Source organism: Mus caroli, unplaced genomic scaffold (genome assembly GCF_978045245.1).
Source record: "Mus caroli unplaced genomic scaffold, Mus_caroli_1 scaffold_1, whole genome shotgun sequence".
Taxonomy (NCBI): domain Eukaryota; kingdom Metazoa; phylum Chordata; class Mammalia; order Rodentia; family Muridae; genus Mus; species Mus caroli.
In genome coordinates this window covers 158771751-158795233 of record NW_028227256.1, presented here as the reverse complement: position 1 = coordinate 158795233, position 23483 = coordinate 158771751, and the positions used below count along the sequence as shown (strand labels likewise).

Below are 23483 nucleotides of genomic sequence, written 5' to 3'. Positions count from 1 at the left end.
AAATGCCAGGTTTTTCATATGTTTATTTTAATGTATACTTTGTTAAGTCTTGGCATAAATATGAAGAGCTAATTCACATTGAATTCCTCCCCTTTAAAAAGAAATAGAGCAGTTGAAGCACAAGCCAGCTTACAGTGGGTAGTAGGTTAAGAAAGAATAAATGGGTTAAGAATAGGAAATATTACTTTCACCCTGGCTATAGGCTTAAAAGCCATTTTAGTTACTAGCATTCCTTAATGTTTTTATAACTCCCTTGTTATTGAACTGTATAGCTATAAAGAATTAAAATCGTGACTCATATTTTGGAAGAATCTGAGTCACTTTGCAGATGACTTTTAGACAATCTACACAAAAGAAACCTGAGAGGTGCACATATAAGATGCCATTCCAATGGATCAGAAAAACGTACATCTAAACTATTTTATACCCATCAGATTGGCAAAAATTAAAGTTGAAAGTACCAATAATATGGACCAACGAGAATCCTTGAACCTTTCTGGAGGAAGACACAATATAATTGCGGCCAGAATCTAGAACCATTGTACACAGCATCAAGTTGTGGCTCTAACTCTTACAGGCTATGCTCCGAAGATACCCTTACCCTTTTGTAAGTTACATAACGCTTTGGTACCAACTGGAATGGCACTATCTGAAACATAATGGTACCATCATTTGGAAAAATGGTAATAAATCCTTCAATAGGAGAGATATTAGAACTGATAAACTAATACACAATGTTATATGCTAAGTATTTGATAATAAATGGGGTATCCATATATTATTTACATATATTTTTAATATATTTACATATATTATTTACTTGTATATCACTGGTACATATGAAGAAAAAACTTGGCCAATTGACAAAGTGTATCATAGAACTAGAATTAGAAATTGAATTTAAAGACCAATCATCCCCACTACAAGTTTATTAATATGAGGTATATTTCCTATCAAAAACAACTGCACAGTCTATAGATATCAAATAAAGTTCAGCTAAAGAAATTTTGGTTAATAATAGCCTTGTATAGTTTTCAATACATCAGCAACAGACTTTTACTTATATACTCAAAAATGAAACCCTCACCTCATACATATTTTATTTGGTTGCTCTAAGTATATTGTAAAAGTCAGATCGACTAATGGTACCAGTCTTGGGAAACGCTCAGCGAAAGGCACAGCTACTTCCGGAGCCATGACGGAACCACTTGCCCGTACACGTGCAGTTCCGTGGGAAGGATTTAGCCATCGGACCGCTTCCTGTTTCTGGATCGGGGCGGGTGTAGGGAAAGGAAATCGCTGCGGGAGCCGCATCCTGCCTGCGCTAGCGGCTCCAGAGGTGGAGGCAGAGAGGGCGGAGAAGGCAGAGAGGGTGCCGCAGAGAGAAAAGTGTCAAAGCCAGTAAGTCAGAGCTCTAGAGCACGGGATGGAGAGCAGAGCCCCAGGTCTCGCTTTGCAGATCTATGAGCTCAACTTGCCGAACTGCCCGGCGGGGTCAGGGCAGTGCTTTCTAGGCTGCCTGTCAGTCGTGCCTCTAAGGGACGGTAGGGTTCCTCGGTCGGGCCTTTCAGGGCTCCAGGCTGCGCTGTTGCTGGCTGCCTGAGGTATCTTGAAGCCAGGGCAAGCCTGTGCAATGCTTGCTGGGGACGCTAGGACTCCGCATCCTGGACAGCTTCACTTGGAATTCTAAGGGAGCGAGCACTCTGCCTCCCATTTTCTCTCTGGAAGCCAGCAAGATCCTGGCGGTGAACAGTATTTCGGCGACTAAGACGAGAGCTTGGGAGAGTTGTAGTCTAGAACTACTTTCCCTGCCCTTGTTCAAGCTGCCCGGGCTGGGCTGGTCGGAAGTGGAGTTGTTTTTAAAGGCAACCGCCTCCGGCCTGCTTGTCACTTCAGAATAAGTTAACAACCTTCAGATCCAGTACTAAAACAATACTTTTCCTATCCGAGTCACTAAATTAGTACTGCTGCTGGTATCAAGTGATTACTCTGCAAATATACTTGATGGTGAAGTTAAAAAATCAAAAAACTCCCCAAGTGCCTCTTGAGCAGAAAACACCAACTAGCGATCATGACTATTTTGATCCTGACTGCTTTCCCAGTCACCCTTACATTCACATATAATCTGTCACCCTAGCATCTTTAGTTAGTGATAGTCATCTTAAAGGCGTTACATTATGATTGCGCATCTATGCAAAGATTACATTAGGATGTAAGATTCCTGATTACAGACGAAATGAGTGAAGTGATTATACAAGTTGCTGGAGAACTCGAACAGTTTTTAGTAAGCTACTACTTCTCTCTTGTTGAAGGTACGGCTTTAGAACACGGTGAAGGATACTTTTCATGGTGCAGGGAAGGAAAGCCAATGCGCAGGTAAGCCTTTTTAAGAATATGAAACATTGATTTCAGTGATTGAAATTAAGCTTCTACTAACAGTGCGTCGTTTACAATTATTTATTCACAAACCTTAACAAATCCTGCTTGGAATTAATCGTTCTTGTTTCAAGGAAATCGAAACTAGTAATGTCAGAAAATAGCAACTTCGTTTATTTGGTTGTGTTGTTTTGTATTGTTTAGGGATTTTTGGGTTTCTTTGCTCGTTTGTTTGCTTTGAAACAAGAACTGTTATGCAGTCCTAGCTGTCTTGGAACGTGCTGTGTAGACCATAGTGTCCTCAAAATCCGAGATCCACCTGCCAGTATCTCTCAAGTGCTGAATTAAAAAGTGTGCACCACCATACCCTACAGCTTTATATTGGAATGTAGGCGTTAGATTTCTAAAGAGTTTGGATTTTCTGGTTCTTAATATTTAAATCTGCCTTTCTGCATAGTAGTTTTTTGTTACCCATAACCATTAAGTGTGAAACTTTGTGAGCTTACTATAAATATAATACCCTGTACAATATAGAGGATTCTGTTGCCAAGGAAAAGTTGTATTTGTAAGATGCTGTACTGCATTCCCAGTTATGGTTTGATTATTTTACTGGAGTTCATCAATATGCTTACTAAAATAGCTGCATTACAGTAAAGCTTAAAGACTAAAATGGATGTAGAAAAATAGAAAAGTATGTAGTGCCAGTCTGCCTTCCTCCAGAATTTACTAATGCCTTTTCTCAATCTGTCTAAGAAATTGTACTAGAATCTTTATTGAGACAAGTCGGTTCTATTTATTCATTGTTTAGACTTGTATTATGGTTACAAACTTATTTTGTCACATGTCACTTAACATCAAAGATAACACAGAGACCCTCATAGAAAAGAGGCGTCCCATCATAAGGACAGGATTTAGGACTAGGAGAAAGGCTTGGCGTGGCCATGCAAACCTGTAAATCCCAGCACCTTATAGGCAGCGGCAGCAAGATCTCAAGATGAAGTTCAAGTAAAGAGTGAGAATCTATGTCCTTTTCAGATTTGTTATTGATACATCAAGTGGCTTTGAACTGTTGTGCTTTCTCTTGTCCTGTTCACTTTGCTGCTGTGTGTGTCCATGATACAGCATTAGGAAGTGCTCATGAATGCTTTAAGATGTCCAAATGAAGGGCAACATAGAGGTGACACATTCTGTTATCTTACGTCTTACCCTATAGTAAGAAAATATTAGATTATAACATACAAACTAGCCACACATATATTAAGTGCTTCACCACTTCTTTTTCTAGCATGATTATAAAAACCACTGTTTTTTGTCTGATCCTCAGTTGCCATAAATGTAAATAAATCTTATGTAATTGCTAAAATAATAACTTAATATTTTTAAATTAAATTTTATTTTAAAAAAAGTTTCGTATAATGTAGTTTGACCATATTCTTTCCCTTCCCCCAGCTCCTTCCAAGTCCTCCCTACTCCCTACCCATGCAAGTTCCTGTTGTTTTCCCTCTTAACCGCATGAGTATGTGTGTGTGTGTGTGTGTGTGTGTGTGTGTGTGTGTGTGTGTGCACACCACCACCACCACCATGGAGTATGTTTTATGTTAGCTAGCCCCTCCTGAGCATTGGGCCTAGCCTGGACTGTGGTTGATATACTTAGTGAAACCTGAATTTTCTTCTCTCAGCAGTTATCAGTTGCAAATAGCTTTTTGGTTGGAGAGAGACTTTGTGCCCAATTCCCCTTCTCGGTACTGGGATTTTATGAAGGAAAACCAGACTGTGGCAATGTTTTTAGTGTATTAGAAATTTCTATATAAAATATACACAGACTCACTCAATGCCAGGAGCTCCTTTTCTTTATTACATAATGCTGTCAGCTTTTTAAAATGATGTTGATAATTCTAGTGCCATCAGTTGTTGAGTTACAGTTTTTTATTATCAGACTTGGCCAGTGGTCAGCCTACCCATTATTCTTTGGTCCTACTTTGACTGAATGCTGCCTACATTAGGCTATGGTCACGTTTCCCCGATCCATTCCTTCTGCTGCTAAGACTCAGGAAGTAACCTTTCCACGGCAGTGCTGCCTTTAAAGAGACTTGGAGTGAAAGCAAGTCTGTATTGTGATTTTTTGGCTGCGTGCTCATTCTCGCTCACAGATTGTAAGTTCACCCATAGAACCGAATGCCCCACACCATAACCTCACGGCACCTAATGACTACTGAATAATTGTCTGAATGAGCAGCTCCTGCGGGCTCTTTCCTCTGGCTGGGGGACAGACTCTATGGACAAGAAAAGATTGAAAGCTCTCATTAAAGGTATTCTTTCGTAATATTAATGCTTGTTAAAAGAGAGATTCACTTGTTTTCTTTTTTGAAATGATATTATTATTATTATTATGTGCATTGGTGTTTTATCTGCATTTTTGTCTGTATGAGGGTGATGTATGCCTTGGAACTGGAGTTTCAGACAATGTGAGCTGCCGTGTGGGTCTGGGATTAAACCCAGGACCTTCAGAAGAGTAGCCAGTGTTCTTAGCTGTTGAGCCATCTCTCCAACTCCTTAACATTATTTTTAATTGTATGTATTTATGCAATAAGGCGTGATAATTTGATATATGTGTATAATGTGTAATGATCAAATTAAAGTAATTAACCCAGTCATCTTTTAATACAAGGGTTGTTTGTTTGTTTACCCATTATGGAAAATACTATGCAAGTCCCTAAAAACAAAACAAAGTCTATCACTTGGCCAGCTATCCCATTTAGATGTGTGTGTATGTGTGTGTGTGTGTACGTGCGCGCGTGCGTGTGTCCATCCAAAGGACATGACATCATTGTATCAGAGAGATTCCTGTCCTACTGTGTTTATTGCAGCACACAGACATGATATATAATCACCTGAAGTATCCATTGAATAGAGGAAGTAGAAGAGCACACACACACACCAATATGTAGTCATTAAAAAAAAAGAATATGCAGCGACCTAGATAAGTTACAGCAACCTAGATCAAAGTATGTTAAGTATTATGTTAAGTAAAATAAGCCAGATATATAAAAAGACAAAGCTGGGCCCTGCCCCTCACTGGCTGTTCCACTCAGGACAGCAAGTTCTGCACCTCATCTGGGCAGCATAGTAGAGTTGGCCCTAGTGGTAGTGGTGTGTGTGGTAGAGAATGGACACAGACTGACTCTGGGGCAGGTGAGCCAGCCCTGAGGTTATGATCAAGGGAGACCCAGCTCCACCACTCATGAGGTAAATGGCATGGGAACAGGTATGATGCTCTCTGCCCCCCTGCCCCTCATCCCCTGCTGGGGTAGGGAGAGCTGGACCTCAGGTCATGAGAGCAGGAGAGCTCGCTCTGCACTGACTGCAGCACTTGGGGGAGCAGGCCCTACAAGTCATGGCCTAGACAAGGGGGAGCCAGTCCTGAAGGTGTGAAAGCAAGAGAGCTGACCCTGCCCCTTGTCTGCTGCAGCACCTCAGGAGACTGGGCCTTGCACCTTGACTGGGCAGCACAGTAGAGCTGGGCCTGGTGGGGGTCGGGGGGAGACTCAGGAGAGCCAGCCCTGAGGGCGTGAGAGCAGGAGAGCTGACCCTGCTCCTCACCAGCTGCAGCATTGGGTGAGCTAGGACAGTGCTGGAGATCTGGCCCTGGTGGCACAGGTGCAGGAGAGCTGGTGGGCTGACCAACTCAGCGATCACCCAGGCCCAGATCCAAGGCTTTGAGTTAGCTTACCCCAAAGTCTACCTCATCTATGAACTGCTTGAGCATGTGAAAGGGTTGGTCCTGCAGATCCAAAGCTGTAGGAGCTCCCTGACACTGAGGATTTAGTAGTGATGGTTTAGCAGAAGTCAAATGCTTCAAAGCAGACCAATGACTCATTGCAGTGAACATTTACAAGTAAAGATGTGTGGACAGAAGGGTGTACTGCGGGACACACGGCAGCTTCCATGAAGCTTTGTTTGGGGGAGGGTAGTTTGCAGAGGCAGAGACAGATACAAAGGAACAGGAGATGAATAAAATGTACATGATGTGGCCGGGCGTGGTGGCGCACGCCTTTAATCCCAGCACTTGGGAGGCAGAGGCAGGCGGATTTCTGAGTTCGAGGCCAGCCTGGTCTACAGAGTGAGTTCCAGGACAGCCAGGGAGAAACCCTGTCTCGAAAAAAACAAAAAAACAAAAAACAAAAAACCCAAAAGTGTACATGACGTGAAAGGCACAAAGAATGAATAAAAAGTTTAAAAAACAGACAAAAGTACATATACTCAAATGTAGAAACTAAACAAAACTGATTTCAGATAAATAGAAGATAGAATATTGACTATGAAAAGCAAGAGGATGGGGGATATAAGGGGGCTGAACAAAGAAATGATAGATATAAATATTTAAGTTGTTGTAATGCATAATTAACAGTTTTATAAAATCAACTGGTATTTTATTAGCAAAAGTTTTATGTATTTGCCTGTGTGTATTTATATGTATATGTCATTACATTTAAAATATACAAAGCATATTCAAAGTTGGGTATAGCACTGCATGCCTGTCATCTCAGCATGTGAGAAGTGGGGATAGAAGGGTCAGAAAGTCAAGGTCCATCCTGTGCTATAGAACAGACTAGCCTGAGCTAGACAAGATCTTGTCTCAAAACAACAACAAAAGCTGTGAAAACTAAGTCTCCCAGGATTGATCCCAGGTCCCAGTGGTTTTTTCCAAAGGCATACACAGTTTCTTCTGCATTATTTTTAAGGCCTTGCAATTCATGTACAAGCATATGTACAGTATGTTCTCTCTCTCTCCCTCTCTCTCTCTCTCTCTCTCTCTCTCTCACACACACACACACACACACACACACACATATATATACTAGAAAATAATAGTTACATATAATACAATATAATATATAATTATATAATATTGGGGCTGAAATATTGGCTCGGTTGGCAGAATTCTTACCTGTCATGTAATAGGTGATAGGTAAACCCTGTTTAATCCAAAGCTCTAAATAAACCAGTTTGGGTGGCCCATGATTATAAAATGACTCAACTATATAGCAGATTTGAAGCTTGTGCTAATGAGATGCTGCCTCAAAAAACAAGCAAATAAACAACAAAAACCTGAGTTTCCTCCCCTTTTAGCTGCAGAGCAAACAAACAAAATGGTGGAAATCAAGACTATAATCATGAAATAGTTTGGCCTTTATTATCTTTGTAGGAGCCAATGTACAGGACTTACAAAACAGACTCAAAGAGCTTGCTTTCTGGCACTTGCTAGAGATGCACTTGGATTCTGAATAGTTCTGAAAGGAAGAATTTAGGTTGTTTGTTTGTTTAAATCAACATATCACACACATTATTATAATTCTTTGCTGCTTTACAAATCAACTTGTGAGCTACTATGATGACACATTCCATGTAATTCCTACACTCAGGAGCTAAAGCATGAAGACTCTGAGTTCGAGGCTAACCTGGGCTATACAGCAAGACCTTGTTTCTATTTCTTTTTGGTGACCAGTACATATAAACCTCTTTTATATATATTTCATACACATTCCTACGCACCCTTTAAGTAAGTTCTGTAGTGAACATCCATGTAAGTAGTCTTTGCTCTAATGTATAAGCATAGCATGTACTTCTTCCACTTCCACATGGGTTCCCAGGATCAAACTCAAGTTTCTGCACTTACACAAGAGAACTTTTTCCAGTGAGCCAGGTTGGATGGCACATGCTAAGCCATCTGGCTGCCCCAAGAACCCTAAAGAAGGGATTGGGGACAGGCAAGATGGTCAGTGGGTAAAAGTCCTTACTCTGTACTACCTGATGTCTTGATTTCATCCTCAGAACCCACTTAAAAAGCTAGATGCTGTGACACACACCTTTAACTGCAGACTCCTACTGAGGTGATAAGCAGACGGGAATCCTGGTAGTTTATACAGCAAGGCAGGAACTAGAGAGCCTTCCATAGGTAGAAGGCAAGAACCAACCCCCAAAACTTATCCTCTGACTTGCACATATGCACGGTGACACCACACACACACACACACACACACACACACACACACAAGTGAATTTCTAAATTTTAAAAAGAAGGGTGTTAGAACTGGAGATGTAGCTCAGCTCAGTAGGAACAGCATGTGTCTTGCATATGTGAGGTCCTTGGTTCAATCCCAGCATTCCAGGCAAAGGGGTGGGGTACAAATGGTGAGGATGGAGGTTGGGCGGGGGGTAATGAAGGGCACTGTAATGAGAGAGAAATGAAGAAGGAGAAGCTTGTGGGGAGGGAGATAATAAGACTTAAGTTCTGGGTTATATGCAAGGGAAGTGCATCCTAAACTTAAGTATCCGGTATGTGAAGGAAGAAGGACAAACAAAAATTATTGAAATCCACACTTCATTTTATTACTGAGCCACTTCTAGCCTACAGATCCACTTTGGGCTGATTTTTAGACACATGGTGGCTAGGTAGGGAAAAGGTGAAAATAATAGTAAAGAAACGAACATGAAAGAGTTCTGGTAGTTTATCTGAAAGATTACCTGGGGTAGATCTATGTTGGGAGAATCCACCCGCACCAACTCCAAAGGTTTCAGCTTAGACAGTTGAGTGCTGCCCTGCTGGGATAAAATACACAGATAAATGAACAGGGTCCTGGACATGTTAGGAGTTTGTGTCTTAGAAGGAGCCAAGTAGAGATAGCTGGCTGATAAATGAAGAGAAAAGAGATTTATGCGGGAAGGTACTAAATCATGAGTCAACCAATATGCAGAGGTTCTTGACGCTGTGGGTCTGCATGAGGGAATAGAGAGGAGCAGCAGCAAGGATGGAATACTGGGTACCATGGGGTTAAGTGGGGCTTAAAGGGAAAACAAGGAAACATTCTAAACAAATAGGTCTATACCTGCAGTTCATGTTTACTCTAGCAAGTCTGAAATGCATGCTTAAAAATAGGAGCAGACAGATTTACTTGATTAAACTGGTCCCAGTGTGGCATGCACACACTGTACAATATCTTGCTCACAGAAAATCTTCTTCCCTTTCTGGAACACAAGAAAGTTGGATATTGTGCTTCATTTCGTAGTCTTATTCTCATTTGGAGAATCCTGTTACCCAGGTTTCTTCTAATGAAGTATTAGGACAAAGTATTGAGGGTCCTCTAGAGCTGTTTTCTTTCCTGACTTACAGGGAGGGCAGTTTGCTTGCATGGCTACTTTTATCCAGTAAGCAATGATAAGATGTCTTGGAGTTAAAAAAATTCACAACCTAGTTCTAATTTTAAAAACAGGCCGGGGCTGGAGAGGTGGCTTAGCAGTTACATACTGCTCTGTGTGGAGAGGACTGCTCTGTAGAAAACCCAAGTTTGGTTCCCAATACCCATATCAAGCAGCTCGCAGCCACTTGTAACTCCAGCACCAAGAGAATCTGATGGCATGGCCTCTGCAGGCACCTGCACCCATGTGCACATAACACCCACAGTATACCAGTGGGCCTAATTAAACATAATAAAAACAACCCATTTTAAAACAGGAAGCCAGGCTTCCTAGAATTAGATAGGAAATCTATTTAGAAGGTGTCCTGTTGTGCAAAACCAGCACTGTGAGATATTTATTTATTTATGCTCTGAGAATTTGTTTATTCAAATCTCTATCCAGATGTGTTTTTCAAGTGTATTTATAACTGTGAGTGAGTGTCATATCTTAAAATACAGGTTGTTGATTTCCAAATTCAAAAAAGAGAAAATGAAGTATTGAGGATTGAACCCAGAGCCTTACACTGTTAGGCAAAAATATAGAAGGAGAGGTATATGAATCTCAGAAAACATTCCACTTATAAACTTAAAACATTATACATGTTTTAGAGTGAAAAGGTATTGTTTTCTAACATTTTTATTGTAATTTATTTCAGAAAATGATTACTTAATTGATACTGTTGTTAGTATAGTCGTGGGTCTTGGGAATATTTTTTTTAATATTTTTATTAGGTATTTTCCTCATTTACATTTCCAATGCTATCCCAAAAGTCCCCCATACCCTACCCCCCCACACACACACTCTCCTACCCACAGACTCCCACTTTTTGGCCCTGGCGTTCCCCTGTACTGGGGCATATAAAGTTTGCATGACCAATGGGCCTCTCTTTCCAGTGATGGCCGACTAGGCCATCTTTTGATACATATGCAGCTAGAGTCAAGAGCTCCGGGGTACTGGTTAGTTCATAATGTTGTTCCAACAATAGGGTTGCAGATCCCTTTAGCTCCTTGGGTACTTTCTCTAGCTCCTCCATTGGGGGCCCTGTAATCCATCCAATAGCTGACTGTGAGCATCCACTTATGTGTTTGCTAGGCCCCGGCATAGTCTCACAAGAGACAGCTCTATCTGGGTCCTTTCAGCAAAATCTTGCTAGTGTATGCAATGGTGTCAGCGTTTGGAGGCTGATTATGGGATGGATCCCTGGATATGGCAGTCTCTAGATGGTCCATCCTTTTGTCTCAGCTCCAAACTTTATCTCTGTAACTCCTCCCATGGGTGTTTTGTTCGGGTCTTGGGAATATTTAACTCTGATGTTTTTCCCAACTCTAGATTAATCCAGGAATTTATATTCTCTGATCTAGGGTAGTGAGTATTGTCAAATAAAACCAGCCACAGAGAGTCTGTGCTACTATGTTCGTGATATATAATGTGAGTTAGCTGACACTGTTATCCAACAATAGTTCTGTAAATCCTTTGTCATTGCTTCATCATTCTACACAGCAAATATTTCAGTCCTTATCCATTCCTCTCATGATCTGTTACCTCTCCTTTTGACTGCCCACAAGTGATATGCAAATTAATCTCCAAAGGAAATTCTTCCATCTGCCTAAGACCCATTTCTTCTGTGTTTTAATTCCATACCTTATTACTCTCCAGTGGACCACCTTACTGCTCAGATGTTTAGAACATTTATCCCACCAGACAAAGAAGCCATAAACATAAATGAGCAAGGTATCGACATGATCTATTTCCAGGTCTCTTCTAATTTCTCATCACAGGTACCTAAGAAAACATAAAATATACAGGGAAAAAATGCTTTCTTTCATAAAACCCTTTGGAGAAAATGAGATAAAGAAGGATATTAGATTTTTAAATACATTTACAAAAATAAATAGTAGAAATAGGAGAATCAGATCTACTCTATAAAACTAAATCGAATTTCTAGAGCGAAACACTTGTAGAATTAAATACAACTTTCCGGAATATTTAAAAGTGATATCTCAGCCTACCAGTGACCCCCTGTTCTCATGGCCTCCTGTTCTAGAAGAACAGGATAATAAAGTCATGTAGCTATATGTTTGGTTCTTTTCTCCTAAGGATAATAGATAGGCCCAGAACAGATTTCCAAAATAACTTCTATTTAAAGTATTTGGCCCCGTTGTCCAAGACAGCCTGTGACAATAATGCTCTGTATTTGGAATCAGAGAACCTAATACAGACAGATTTCAACATCATCAGTCTTTATGAAGTGAGCACACTTGTCCCCATTCAGTACCCTTCCATGGCCTCTGCATCAGCTCCTATCTCCAAGTTCTTGCCCTGTTTGAGTCCCTGTCCTGGCTTCCTTCAATGATGGAGTACAATGTGGAAGTGTAAGCCAATTAAACCTTTTCCTTCCCAAGTCACTTAGGTTATGGTGTTTCATCACAGCAACAGAAACCAGTTAACTAAGACAAGACAGGTTCGGTAATTTTTCCACCCTAGTGAGTGAAGAATGTAGTTTTTACTAGTATTTACCTAATTACAAGCCTGGCTCTTGTGTGAGCGCTGGATGAGAATGTTTGGAGGATATGCTTTATTTTGACAAGAAACGTTCATTTCTTAACAGCTCCTTAGTGGACCCGTGATCCGTGTGATGGGGTGTAGCCGAGTGCAGACGAGGCAGAAGCACTTGCTCGCTAAGAGCTTTTATTTTCATTGCAGGACTGGGCCAATATATTATGTAGTTATGAAGAAACATTAAGCAAGGTGAACGGTTCTGAGAAATAAAAATATGAAATTTTCATATAGGATGGTCTGATAAGCTGGTAAGCAAATGTATGAGAGGAATGAGGGAATGAGCACTACATATTTTGGGGGAAAGAATTTTCAGGAAGAATGAATAAAGGTCTAAAGCAAAAGAAGCCTTGACTTGTCCCCAAACCAGCAAGAAATTCTGTGGCTGGATACCAAGGGGAAATTAGGAGACAGGGTCAAAATCTCAGTGGGGAGAGGTTCCAGCAAGCTTGCTAAGCTTTGTCTCCTCTCTGTTGAGCATCTTTAAAAAGGATTTTGAGTACAGAGGTGGCTCTAAATCTGGGATTTACCTTCCCAAAGCAACCTTTGATTGCTGTTTGGTGAAGGGAACATAAATCTGCAGAAGGAGAATCAAGACCATCATTCATGAAGATGCTGTAATAATCTAGTTGAGAAAAGGTTGGGGATAGCCAGCCTTGTCATGAAAGCTGGGCCAGTAAGAAGGACGGAAACTGTGGGGTTTGCTGATGGTTGGGTTTGAGGGTGATAGGAAGAGACTCTAGGAGTTTTGGATGGAGCAACTGGAAGAATGAAAATGTTCTCTGTTAATCTGGAGAGAAGGAGAATCAAGGAATTTGGTTTTAGTGATAGTGAGACATTACCCAGGTAGGAAGTAGGAGTCCTTTAGACATTTGTTTGTAGGTGATGAAACTATTATGTTAGATTAATTCCCCCAAAGATGATTATCCAGAGTAGAGATTTCGGGACTAGGACTTAGGAGAATGACTTCATTCAGGAGTTTGGTCCACGCCTTTGATCTCAGTAATAAAAGGCTAAAGCAAGAGGATTATAAGGTGGAGGTCAGTCTGGGCTACACAGTAAAAAATTAAATTCAAAAATTAAAACAAACATAAGCATTACTTTCTAAATTTGAAAAGCATTTACTTAGACTGTAGAAAAAAGTGCTGTTAATGCAGTACTCAGAACACAAAGTGTATGTGTCGATGCATACAATGCTGTGATAGATAGAAAGACTGTGGCAAGGGTTCTATATTCTGTTGATTGGACCTTGCTATGTACCTCAGACTCCACCCTTATCCTCTCCGGTGCTGCAATTACAGATGTGCACTACCACACCGTACTTAATGCTATACTTTTAATAGAACAAAGTAGTTATGCAAAAATTAGCTTATCCACATTATGCCTAGATGAAATAAAAATATACTTAATTGTTCTACAATACTATTTTATTTAATTAATTTAATCTTAATTTTACATAATTAAAATTGGAACGGTAACACTTTGATTTCAACACTTAATATCAGTGATATGGGAATTTTCTAGTTAGTCTTCCTTCTTAAACGTTGATTTTGTTTTTTCTTTTAGAAGCTTGCTTTGTACCAATGTTACCCATGTTGTTTATTCTTCCATCATCTCCTACACACAAGACAGTTGAGAACTACTAGGGATACTCAGTGGTTACGAGCACTGGCTGCTTTTCTTTAGGTCCGGGGTTTGGCTCTCGGTAACCACATGGCAGCTCAGAACTTTCTTTTTCTTCAGTTCCAGCAGGGCTCTGAGTCCTTCTGGTCTCTGCAGGCACTAGGCGCACACGTGGTACCTATGTGTCAGTGAGATGATTCTGTGGGCATGTTCTTGTGGTGTCCTTGCCCTTATGGCTCCTGCAATCTTTCTCCTTTTCCACAGGTTTCTGCAGAGCTAAAGCTCTGGCTGATGTTTGGCTATGGATCTCTGCATCTGTTTCTATTAAGTGCTGTGTGAAGCCTCTCTGATGATAATTGGACTAGGGACTAATCCATGGGTATAGCAAAGTATCATTAGGAATCATTTTATATTCTAGAAAGATTGACAAACCAATCTTAATTAATAAACTAAATTAATAAAAGAAGCAAATAGAAGACCCAAATTAGTATAATTAGAAACAAAAGGGAGATATTATAACATGTAAAAATGAAATTTAAAAAATCATAAGGACCTATTTTAAAGTCTCTGCTTATTAACCAGATATTTTTGATATTAGGGCACAGAGACTATATGATGTTTCAGTCCACCTGAAACAGAAAACATAAAAAAAAACACATTTTCTAGATATTGATAAAAGAAGAGATAATATAAATTATTAATGACATATACTATATACAGATAGAAAAGTGTTGATATATTATAATAACATGACTCCATAAGATATTATAAATTGCAAACTGTCTGGGATCTTGAGAATCACTTGACTCGATTCAACCTAGAATATAGCCATGTGGAGGCACACCATGTCTGGCCTTGGAGTATTAGGGTACTATATAATTAAAATTAAAATTGGATTTGTTTTCAGGAGAACAGGTTTTAAATTCTGAATCTACTCCTATGTTGCATTGTTACCTTTTTTAATTATTAAATTGTTTATTTATTTACATCCCAAATACTGCCCTCTCCCTGTCCCCCCTTGAAGAGGTCCTCCCCCTCCCCCCATCTCCCCTCTAAGAGGGTAGCCTACCCCCAACTCCTCCTCACCACATTGCCCCGACTCTGGTGCATCAAGATTCTCCTTTAACTACTCAGCTTTAAGTATCAAATTTTAAGCTGTCAGGCATAAACAATGTTGCTTCTACCGGACGTTGGAAATTATGAACAGCTTGTATTGAATCACCTATGGACTGAGGCCAACCAAAAATATTAAGATTGAGATTAAAAGTAACATAATTTTAACAATAAGCTGCTATTGGAGAGGGAAGGACCATGGTCTATGTTTTCAGCAGTGTGACTTTGTCATGGATTGCAGTTTCTGCTCCCTAGAATGTCCTGTTTGTTTCCTCTCCTTCCAGGGGACTCTTGTGACCCTCTGTGCTTTATTAAACTATAACTGTAGCAGCACCGTAGCTTTGTGGGAAGGAAATTGATAGGCAGACTATCTTTCTCAGACCAGATGATAGACTATCTCAGTATAGTCACAGATAATTGGTGTCTGGAAGAGACTTAAATAGGGCTGACCCCAGTGAACAGAATGCTCACGTTACCTGTCTCTACCTTTTTAAATTAAGTATTTGTGTGTGGGTGTGTGTACTAATGAGGGTGCCCTCAGAAGCCAGCGGTCTGACTTTCCTGGAGCTGGAGTTGCTGGGAGTCGTGAGCTTTATAGCGTGAGCACTGGGAACATTACTCAGAGCCTCTGGAAGAGCAATCCGTGCTCGTAACTACTGAGCCATCTCTGTCCCCTGCCCCCTTCCTAAGAAGCATAATACCTTTAGAATACCAAAGAACAGCTAAATGCATGTAGTGTCAGAAAAGAAATGCAGTGATCTAATTCACTAAATTATGGGAAACCCCAATGTAATGTCCCTTATTATGTAGCAAAACAAATCTTTAAAGTAATTAAATATTTATCACATCCAAACCTCTATGGGTGATATGAAACAATTACTTCAATAAAGATTTATTGATATATAACATACAAACACTCCACATATTTAATGTATACATTTTGATGGGTTTGGGCATATGGATACACCTACTGTATTAGTTTCTTTCTTTATGATAAAATCCCTTGGAAGACAGGCTCATAGTTGAGGTTAAGTTTATCACCAAGTCAGGGGAGTCCTGGAAAGAACTTGAGAACACTGGTCACATTGCATTCAATCAGACATAGAGTGAGGAACACTGACCCTCAGCTTTCTTTAGGACTCCAGCCCAGGGACTGACAGTGCCCACCTTTAAGAGGGATCTTCCCACCTTAGTTAACCTAGTCTAGATAATCGTTCACAGATGGGTCTGATGGCTTGTCTCCTAGGTGCGTCGAGATTTCAGCCACCACACCGTGTTGCCATCACCACATACATAAGTCCATCACCTCCAAAAGGTACTTTGTTTTAAATGTAGTTCATAGTAGAGCATTTGCCTTACCCCCAGAAAACAAATACTACAATAATAGTTTATTAACTGAAGCGCTTTTGTCTGGGCCACATTTTTATCTGGGTTTATTCCTTCCCTTTCCCCTTCTTGCTGGGGTTATGTTTGTTTTGTTGATGGCTGTTGAATGTTTTTGGTTTGGAGTTTTTGCTTGCTTGGTTCAGGTTGTTTGTTTTGAAATCAGATCTACTGTGTCACTGAGTTAGCCTTAAGCTCAGTTTGCTACTCAGCCTTCTAAGTGCTGGAACACAGCACACACCTACCAACCCCAGCTTGTTGCCCTCTTCCTGGTTATTCATGCATTTCCACTCTAAATAATTAAGTTCTTCAGTTGCTTCTTGATGCACATTTGAATTTTCTTCAATTCACAGCAAAAAGCTTTGCGTATTGTATAATTGATAGGCATAGATTCTCATTGTGTGTTCACAATATAATGATTGTGAAATTCTAATTATTCGCCAGTTATTTAAACTACTGTTTATCTACCAGGCTCACACCCCCATTTCTAGGTCATAAGATGAAAATTGTTTCTCATATATTAACTGAAATAACCTTTTTAAAGATAATAAAACCTTAACTATGTTTCAGAAACTAAGAGATAATACTGAAAGGTGGGGGCTGGCAAGATGGTGTAGCAGGTATACACTTGACACTCAAGCCTGATGGTCTAAGTTTAGTCCCCAGAATCCACTGTGGAAGGAGAAAACCAGCTTCAGGACGTTATCCCTGATTTCCAATTACAAGTGGTGTGTGTGTGTGTGTGTCTGTGTGATCCTGCACACAGATAACACTAATGGTAAAAAAAAAAAAACCCTAAAATTAAAAAAGTCATCTCACATCATTCCACTTTCTTTTAGCTGGAAAAGGGAAGCTTAAGTTCAGTTTGTTATGCTGAGTTTAAAATCCATTTTGTAGGCCTCTTTCTCCACATTACTTGACTTTCCATATTTTACTAGGGAAGGTCTCCATGACTGAATCAAAACAAGCTGTATTTGGTACAGTTTCCTGGGCTTTTAAAGAGAGTAGTACCGAAGTCTGTATAACAAATAACAATACCTTTATTTTGAATTGCAAAATAGCCCTACAAACTTTGCCCTTCTTGTACTGACTCCAGGAGGAAACTATGACTTATTCCAAAGCAGCAGAAGACCTCTTCAGAAAGAATCAGGGTTTTGAGAAAGTCACTAATAATCAACGTGGCTTCTTTATCTGTAGAAGAAGGATATTAGTCTAGATGAGTCTATGATGCATTTTATTTCAAATGTTGAAATATTTAAACCACTCCACTTAGGTTGTGGGATTTGGGATGGGCTTTTGTTGGTTTTGTTTTTGCTTTTTTAGTCCTAAAGAAAAATAATTTTTGTAGCCTCGAGCTTGTCTGCTTCTTTTTAAGACTGATTTATGTTTATTTTTATGCATATAGGTATTTTGCTTGTATGTGCACTGTGTGTTCAGTGTCCTCAGAGGCAGAAGAACATGGCAGATGCCCTTGAGTTACAGCTTGGACCACACACACTTAATATACAGGAAATAGCAGCTTACAGACTTCAACAGTGGTTATTTATATACAAGTACAGTTCCCAAGTTCCAGCTGTCACCCACCCTAGCACATATTTACTTGACCAGAACCAATACCAACAAGTTGCAGAATAACTTTTTAAAAAGGTCTCCTTCCCCTGCTCTTTGTACCCACACTCATGACTAAACAGAATGGATGTAACTCTTTTCTTGTCTGTTGGTTTGTTTTTTAGCTGCTTGTGAGGCACTCTGCATTTTACAATTAAATCTAATCCTGTGTATAACACTCTTGTTATAGAAAAATCCAGATCTCCAAATAGCTGATGTAAAATTAAACTTTCAGAAGATTATGGATAAAGTAAAGAATGCCTGTGGACCAACACATTTTTTTCTCTCATAGTAAAGCCTGGCTGAGTCAAACTGATCTGACATGTGGTGCTTTTAAATAAGGCTTGTTATATTTAGAGTTCCTGCACCCAAAGCAATCTAATCTGATGTTAGTCTAGAAGCTTTTAAGAGTGGTTCCATTCTTAGAACCCACATTTGGGGAGATCAACCACCTGTAACTCCAGTTCCAGAGGATCTGATGTCGTTATGGATTTCATGAGTACCCACACGTACATGGTTCACACACACATAGACATCTAAAATAACATTAAGTATTTTTTTGAAAATTTGAGTCTTTTTTTTTTTTTTTTGAGGGAGGTTGGTATTTTTTGAGATAAGACCTGAAGTTCTGATCTTCTTCCCTCCATGTTCCCTGTGCTAGGATTATAGGCCTGCTCATGATGCTCAACTTTTTATATAATTTCATTAGGGAGGAAGGCATTGCTGGGGAATTAAACCCAGAACATTGCATATCCTAGGCAAATTGTCCACCATTAATCTGCATGGTGGCACACAGACAGACATGGTGCTGGAGAGGTAACTGAGAATATCTGGGGCAGCAGGCAGCAGGAAGAGACATTGCTACACTGGGCCTGCCTTGAGCATATGAGACCTCAAAACCCACGTCCAGTGGGTTCTCTAAAGATCACACCTACTCCAACAAGGCCACACCTCCTCTAATAGTGCTACTTCCTGTAGGCCTGTGGTGGCCATTTTATTCAAATCACCACACCCAGCTAGTTAATTTTTAATATGAATAAATATAACTAACTTATTTTACAAATTTTTACATGGTTATATTACAGTAATATTTCTAATTTAAAACTGCAAGTATGTAGCAAATACTAAATGGAAAGTTTTTATGTATACCATCTTATCTATCTTTGTGAAGTGGATACCCATTTTAGAATTAAAGAAACTGTAAGCCAGGCTGTCCTGTACTTGGGAGGTTGGAACAGGAGGATTACCAGGAAGGAGTTCAAGGCCATCTTGGACTATATCATGAGTTCCAGGCCGTCTGAGTTATAGAGTGACTTCCAGACCAGTCTTAGATGTAGAAACCCAGTTTCAAGACAGACAGAATGGCTAAAATGATTGACTATAGCTGGAACATTTAGAGAAATAGGAAATTTATAGCAGAATAGCCTTAGTACTCAAACATTAGACTTGATGAGGAGAGAAGAGAAATCTTAAGATACAGTAGAATGTAATACTAAGAGTTTCTCGACTCAGATTTAGCAGGGAAGGGATTTTATGTTTCTCACTGTTCATTCATTTCTCTCTGTGACTGCGCTCGGATCCTCAGTTGGTTCTCTCACCTCTGACCAGCAAGCCGCGCCAGTTTCTTTACCATCGCCCTGTTCATAAGATATGTTGATTTAATAGCATTACAAGTGTAAGTGCCAGCCGAAAGTTACTCAGAGCCTTTCTTACCAGAGACAACCCAGCATGAATTTAACATTTACTTTTCATTATTAGCCAAAGTTTGATTTTAAGTTTTCCTTTCATTTAGAGATTGCAGAATCCTCTGAATCCTCTTTGGCTCTCAGCAGTTACCCAGCATCAGGGCACCATGCTGTTCTTCACAAACCATGTGCTTTTGACCTTGTGGTTTGGGGTGTGTGTGGATTTTTTAAGTTCTTTAGAACCATTATAATTGACTGTATATTTTGGACACATACTTTATTAGATTAAATAAAACTATCTTTGAGACAAGAGTTTGCTGTGTAGCCAAAACTGTCCTTGGCCCACGTGACTCAGCCTCTTAAGTCCGAGGATTACAAGCATTCCTTGCCATGCCTGGCTGATAAGACTTCTTAAAGTGAATTACAAGTCATTGGGGTAATACATCATCCCTTCAAAGTTAGAATCCAAGAAATTGAGTATTAAATGTAAGTTTAATTTTGGAGGTTGTTAGCTATCTTCTTTTCTTCCTGTCTATTCATGTAGCATAAACTCTGTGTTACAGACTTCATGCCGAAGGAGAAATAAACACCAGCTACTTTAGGAAAGTCACAAGTATCAATATTTGAATCAAACTAAACTTAAGAATTAAAATTTGGGGCTGGGCAAGGTATTGCATTGCCTCTAATCCCAGCAATTGGAGGGAGAGACGGGCAGATCTTTGTGAGTTAGAGATCAGCCTGGTCTACATAGTTGAGTTCCAGGACATCCAGGGCTATGTAGAGAGACTTTGTGTTTTAAAAAAGTGTGTCTGTGTGTCTGTCTGTGTCTGTGTGTGTATTTGTTTTAGTTTGGGCCCAGAAGAACTGAATGGCTCAGTGCATAAAGGCACTTGCTGCCAAGCCTGATGATCTGAGTTTAATTCCAAGGACCCACATGTTGAGAGAACCACCTCCCACAAGTTGCTCTCTGACCTCCATACATATGTCATTGCATATATGTTCATCCACACATGCATGCATACACAAATACACACACACTGAACAAATAAGTGTAAAGAATTAAAAATGAAATAAATATAATTAAAGTTTTTAAACAGTTTTATAGGTCTAATTAGTCTTGTTGGGAGAAGTGTTTGGTTTTTTTTTGTAGAGAGAACAATTTTAAATGCTACTCGTGAATTTTAAATTTTATTTATTTTATATTCAGAACTTATTTTTTAAAATTACCTGATAGAATTTTATAAGTTTGAGAACAGTCCTATTATTACTATTATTCCTTTTATTATTTTATAGTCCAGTCATTATCCCCCTCCCATTCCATCCTCCCACAGTTCCTCATCCCATTCTCCCCCACCTCATCTCCAAGAGAATGTCTCCCCCCACCTCCAACCCATGGCCTTCCTACTCCCTGGGCTCATGTCTCTCTAGGGTTAGGAGTGTCTTCTCCCACTGAGGCCAGACCAAGTAATCCTCTGCTGTATATCTGTCAGGGGCATCAGACCAGCTGATGTATGCTGCCTTGGTGGTGGCTCATTGTCTTGAGAGATATCAGGGGTCCAGGTTAGTTGAGACTGCTCTTCTTCCTATGGAATTGCCCTCCTTTTCAGCTTCTTCCAGCCTTTCCCTAATTCAACCACAAGGGTCCCTGACTTCAGTCCAGTGGTTGGGTTTAAGTATCTGTGTCTATCTCAATCAGCTGCTTGCTTGTTGGGCTTCTCAGAGGACAGCCATGCTGTAAGCACACCATAGCATGTCAGGCCTTGGAGCCTCCCCTTGAGCTGGATTCCTAGTGGGGCCAGTCACTGGACTGCTTTTCCCTCAGTCTTTTCTCCATTTTTGTCCCTGTAGTTCTTTTAGACAGGAACAGTTCTGGGTTAGAATTTTTGACTGTGGGATGGCAACCCCATCCCATCCCTCCACTTGATGTCCTGTCTTTCTACTGGAGGTAGACTCTATGAGTCCCCTCTCCCCACTGTTGGGCATTTCATCTAAGGTTCCTCTCTTTGAGTCCTGAGAGTCTCTCAGCTCCCAGGTCTCTGGTGCATTCTGGAGGGTCCCCCATCTTTCACCCCCTGAGGTTGCCTGTTTCTATTCTTTCTGCTGGCCCTCAGGGCCTCTCTCCTGTCTCCCCATCCACATATCTAATCATGTTCCCCTTTTCTCTTCCCTCTCCCCTCTCTCACCCAAGTCCCTCCCTCCCCCTGCCTCCTGTGATAATTTTCTTCTTCCTCCCAAGTGGGATTGAAGCATCCTCACTTGGGCCCTTCTACTTGTTAACCTTGAGTTCAGTGGGTTGTATCTTAGGTATTCTGTACTTTTTTGGCTAATATCCACTAATTAATGAGTACATACCATGCATGTCCTTTTTAAACACACACAGAGTTAGTAAACAAATACAGAAGAGCAAACTCATTTTAAAACATGAAAAACAAGCTGGCAGTGGTACATACCTTTAATCTTAGCACTTGAGAAGCAGAGGCAGGTGATCTCTGAGCTCTAGGCCAGATGATCTACAGAGTGAGTTCTAGGATAGCTCTACACAGAGAAACCTTGTATTGAAAAACTAAAGCACATTGGAATCATAAAAGATAGGACCAATCAGCAGCTATTGAACTTCAAAGAGCCAGTGTCATTCATCCTCATGCAGTTGGTATCAAGGTTGTTAAGGTACCTTAATCATCCAGATTTATAGCTTCATTCCTCCACTTAGGACCAAAGAAGAAAATGTAGGTAATCCAGCAAAAGAACAAGTGTTCCCAGCTGACATCCCAGTTTGGCCCCAGAATTTAGCTCTTGAGATGACGCTGAGTTTTGCATTGCCAGTGGTCCTTGCATTGTTTCCCCACATGGACCTCTATCATTCACTACCACTTTTGCTATAAAATTAAATCTAAACTTTCTTCAAAAAGAACATGATATTTGGGAATAAACTCTGACGTTTAAGATCATGGGTTCATATGAGAAAGAACTTTCAATGACAGCGCCCCACGGAAGAAACCAAGTCCTGATGCCACAAGAGGTAAGAGGGTAAAGGAGCTCAAAGTCAGATAGGACTGTGCTCACAGATGGGCTGACTAGACACAACTCAAAACTGGGGCAGCATCTCCTCCACACAAGGCCTTCCTCTATTTGGACATGGAGCCAGAATTCCCAACATTCAATAAAGAAATTTCCATCCCTATAAATCAGGCCACAAAGCTCCAGGAGCCCTCCCAGAACCTCCCAGTAACTTCATGTTTTCTTACCGCTTCTGAACGCCTTACAGCAAGAAGAGAAGTAATAACATTTCCATCTCTTCATCCTCTCATTCCTCTAGGTGTACCAACATTCGACCAGGAGAGACTGGAATGGATGTAACAAGCCGCTGCACCCTTGGAGACCCCAACAAGCTGCCAGAAGGGGTTCCCCAACCTGCTCGCATGCCCTATATTTCAGACAAGCACCCTCGGCAAACCTTGGAAGTGATCAACCTTCTGAGAAAGCACCGGGAGCTATGTGATGTGGTGCTAGTTGTGGGCGCTAAGAAGATATATGCCCACCGCGTCATCCTCTCAGCCTGCAGCCCCTACTTCCGAGCAATGTTTACAGGAGAGCTGGCAGAAAGCCGGCAGACCGAAGTAGTGATCCGAGACATAGATGAGAGGGCCATGGAGCTACTGATTGACTTTGCATATACCTCCCAGATAACTGTGGAAGAGGGCAATGTTCAGACCCTCTTGCCTGCTGCTTGCCTCCTCCAGCTGGCAGAAATACAGGAAGCCTGCTGTGAATTCTTAAAGAGACAATTAGATCCTTCTAATTGTCTGGGCATTCGGGCTTTTGCTGACACACATTCTTGCCGTGAGTTGCTAAGGATTGCAGACAAGTTCACCCAACATAACTTTCAAGAGGTGAGTCATGGGC

General features: G+C 40.5%; 1 protein-coding gene across 1 annotated transcript in view; it reads left to right on the top strand.

The window, feature by feature from the left end:
- Positions 1-1281: 1281 nt before the first annotated feature.
- The window catches only part of Klhl20 (kelch like family member 20), a 44667-nt gene continuing 22465 nt past the window's right edge, over positions 1282-23483 (top strand). Inside the window, exons 1-3 of the mRNA XM_021161449.3 lie at positions 1282-1401; positions 2313-2376; positions 22897-23470. Coding sequence (XP_021017108.1) covers positions 2369-2376; positions 22897-23470 — 582 coding nt within the window. The 5' untranslated portion in view covers positions 1282-1401; positions 2313-2368. The remainder of the gene's footprint in view (positions 1402-2312; positions 2377-22896; positions 23471-23483) is intronic.